We start from the raw sequence: 3537 nt of genomic DNA on the forward strand, positions 1-3537 counted from the left end.
TGTTCAAGGATATACGGTTTTTTAAGTGTCAGAGGTGAGAAGTAAACCCATTTCAGCCTGATTTCCATGTCTGTAGGGTTCACAATTAGGATATTCTATAATCACATGGCCTAGAAAACACATAGCCTTAATGAAACACAGATGTTCATCCAGAACACACATGCACACATACACACAGGAAACCAGAATATTTCCTCCAGTTTTTTTCATTTAAATAAACATTTGAAAGATCGGCCCAGTGTTAAGCAAGTAAGGGGATCCAGTCCATGGTGTACAGATCCCTAAGGTGAATGAAAACAGCTCTGGAGGGCAAGTGAGCTGAAGCAGTTAGTACAGGCAGGTGATCTGGTGTTCCTGGGCTGTGGGTTATTTGGATGTTAAGTTCCTCAGTTGGTAGGTTTCTTGGTTAGGGAGTATCTTAGAGCTGTTGAGTTTTTTGCATGCAGCTGACTTGTCCGTGTTTTGATGGGTGGATCTTTGGGGGAGTTGATCCCTGGGATGGTAGGCCTGGTCTTCACATATATAGGACACATCCATAAATTATGCCTAAACCAATGAGTATGCCAAAAACACTCAGCCAGCCGGTTCGACCTGAGTTGAAGTAAGCCTCTTCCCATTTGCTTTCCCTGTTGGCCTGTGTGGTCTGTAGGGATGGAAGCGCAGTTGTGGGGTTGTGAGTGCAGACACCATTGGGAAAGGGTTGGAGGACTGTAATCACTGGGGGCAAACCCCTCCCCAAGTCCCAGGGTAGGTGGGGATGCAAGGGGCAAGGAGGGGACAGGCTGGGCGGTAACGGGCATTGTTTTACCTTATGGCTGAAGTAGCAAGCTGCCAGTCCCAAAGGGAAAAAAAGAAGTACAGCAAAGATAGCCATGCATAGGTAATTTGGAGCATAAAATGCCAGTTCTTCTTTTGTCTGGTTAGATTGTTTTTTGTCATCTGCAGCTGCAGCAGGTGGGGCACCTGGAGCAGGTTGGTCAGCTGGGGCACCTGGAGCAGGTTGGTCAGCTGGAGCAGCTGGCGCAGCTGGGTCACCTGGCGGGGCAGCTGTTGATGGCTTGGGAGGCATGACCTTTCCAAAATTAGACCCTTGAGTGTGTTGGAAACAGAGCCCCAGACCTCCACGCCTGCCCTAGAATCCCAAGCCCTAGACTGTCAAAGGGTGATTCTTCACAATGGAGAAACCAGCACCTCAAGTCCTGATTGGCTGCCCTCACAGAAGGGCGTGGCCCCATTGTTGTCAGCTACTCCAGGCCTCAGAGCACCCTCTACCCAGGACTCCCCCTCTACCCGGGACGTTGACTTCACCCACCCTGGTAGGGATTGGCTGGAAGTGGCAAGTGTTGAACCTCGGCTCTTCCTCCTTCCTGTACACCCCAGTCTGTAGACAAGAATGTGGGCAGTGGCAGGAGGGCCGCCCAAGAGCTGTGGGGCAGAGGAAATAGACGAGGCCAGTGAGAGCTAGCGGAAGAAAGGAAAATGAATCATGTCAGTAACGGATGAGATAAAGTATTAGGTTAAAAGAAGATTTAGTCCATACTGACAGAAAGAAGGAAAGAAAGGGGAAAACAGGGAAGGCCTTTCTTAAAGTAGAATACCACTAACCAACGCAGATGGGCAATGGAATAGGGAGCTGCCACTGAGGTGGCGCAAGTCGGCCATGGCCTCAAGATTCCTACCCCCTGTTGGTCCATCAGATGCTAATCTGCCTGCCGCTGGAAAGGGGCTCTGCAGATGTAATTGAGATCCCCAAGCAAACTTCCAGTCGGAATGATAACCTCAGCTGAGATCTTACGAAGCACTGGGGTTTTCTGGCCAAAAGGGCTTAAGCTGGGCGAGGATCGCAGGCGAGGGAGTCTCCACGGCTGGCTTCCAGCTGGAGGGGTCGCGCGCGTGTGAGGCGTGCAGGCCGCCTCCGGCAGAGCGGCTCCAGCTGAGAGCCAGCAAGGAGACAGGGACCTTACTAATAACATGGTAATACAATAGCAAATAATACAATCAATAATATGGTAGCAAGGATCTGAATCCTGCCATAACCACGTTGGTTTGGAAGAGGACCTTGGGCTCCAAATAAGAACCCAGCCCGGCTGACACCTTAATTTTAGCCTCGTGGGATTCTGAGCAGAGAACAAGCCTTTGTGGCATACAAAACTGTGAGTTAATGGCTAAGTTGGCGGGAATCTGCTATGCATCTTTAGGAGGCTGACGTTTTCACACACTGTAGTAATTACTGACGCAGGAAGCATCATTAGCAGATGTAAGGTAGCACCACCAGGTTTTAGGCCGTGGTTCCCTTAGCTGGTGGTTTTAGGTGAGTGGAGGGTGTAAGGAGCCAGTTTTTGGGGAGCTGCAAGTGGGTAAGAGGTGACAAACCGAAGTCCACAAATGTAGACACCAACGTGAGTTGTCAAAGACACGATCAAGGACCTAGAAATAGGAACAAGAACAATGGCAACACACATAAGGCAGAAATCAAGACATTTCTTAATGCAATGCACTGGTTCAGAACCTTTCAAGGGGTCAAGTAAATTTCCTGAACACAAGTCTGGGGCCCTGGGGTGGTGGAGACCAGAACTCAAGGCTGGTGGGATGAACAGTGCGTTTGCGCTACTGGCAGGTCACCTGGCTAGTGGGGACCTTGGAGTGGGAGTGTGGGACACGATGATCTGACTGCACGGCCCTTGTCTGGTGACTTTGGGGTGGTTACTTGTCTGACTTTGTGCCCCTGGGCTATTTTTTAGGATTATTTATTTATTTGAAGGCAGAGTTACAGTGAGGGAGGCTGAGGTATGGGGGGGTCTTCCATTCGTTGGCTCACTCCCCAGATGGCTGCAATGGCCGGAGTTTTGCCAGTCTGAAGCCAGGAGTGAAGAGCTTTCTCCAGGTCTCCCACGCAGGTGCAGGGGCCCAAGGACTTGGGCCATCTTCTACTGCCTACCCAGGCCATAGCAGAGAGCTGGATCAGAAGTGGAGCAGCCAGGACTAGAACCGGTGCCCATATGGGATGCTGGCACTTCAGGCCAGGGCGTTAACCTGTTGTGCCATAGCGCTGGCCCCTGTAGCTTTTTAAAAAAGATTTTATTTATTTATTTTTGAGAGGTAGAGTCACAGACACAGAAAGGGAGGGGCAGAGAGAAAGTTCTTCCATCCTCTGTTCACTCCCCAAGACGCAATGACCAGAGCTGAGCCAATCCAAAGCCAGGAGCCAGGAGCTTCTTCCAAGTCTCCCATAGAGGTGCAGGGGGCATTTGGGCCATCTTCTACTGCTTTCCCAGGCCGTAAGCAGGGAGCTGGATTGGAAGAGGAATAGCTGGGATACGAACTGGCACCCATATAGGATGCCAATGCTGTAGGCAGAGGCTTATACCCTACTATGCCACAGCACTGGCCCCTATATCTATATATAAGCTTTTTTCCCCTTTTATTTGAAAGGCAGAGTTACAGAGACCAGAGGCAGAGAGAAAGAGAGAGAGAGAGAGAGAGAGAGAGAGAGAGAGAGAGAAAGAGAGAGAAAGAGAGAGAGAGAGAGAGAGATCA

The 3537-nt window shown here is 50.3% G+C and overlaps 1 protein-coding gene across 1 annotated transcript; it reads right to left on the minus strand.

Annotated features, from left to right (window-relative positions):
- Positions 1–514: 514 nt before the first annotated feature.
- PMIS2 (PMIS2 transmembrane protein) lies at positions 515–1662 on the minus strand. The gene is made up of 4 exons (XM_062175997.1): positions 1606–1662; positions 1291–1381; positions 809–945; positions 515–643 (listed from the first exon to the last, which is right to left on the minus strand). The coding sequence occupies exons 1-4, from the start codon at positions 1660–1662 to the stop codon at positions 515–517; spliced, it is 414 nt and encodes a 137-aa protein (XP_062031981.1).
- Between the last annotated feature and the right edge of the window lie 1875 nt (positions 1663–3537).

The sequence above is a fragment of the Lepus europaeus genome, chromosome 19, assembly GCF_033115175.1.
Source record: "Lepus europaeus isolate LE1 chromosome 19, mLepTim1.pri, whole genome shotgun sequence".
NCBI lineage: Eukaryota > Metazoa > Chordata > Mammalia > Lagomorpha > Leporidae > Lepus > Lepus europaeus.

Bases quoted from the DNA above. Each gene is read 5' to 3' on its own strand.
- PMIS2 (XM_062175997.1), bottom strand. From the start codon at position 1,662: ATGGCCGACTTGCGCCACCTCAGTGGCAGCTCCCTATTCCATTGCCCA. The intron at 1,382-1,605 runs GTTAGTGGTATT...TCTTGTCTACAG, and splicing joins TCCATTGCCCATCTGCGTTG to ACTGGGGTGTACAGGAAGGA. The intron at 644-808 runs GTAAAACAATGC...CCATCCCTACAG, and splicing joins CTTGCTACTTCAGCCATAAG to ACCACACAGGCCAACAGGGA.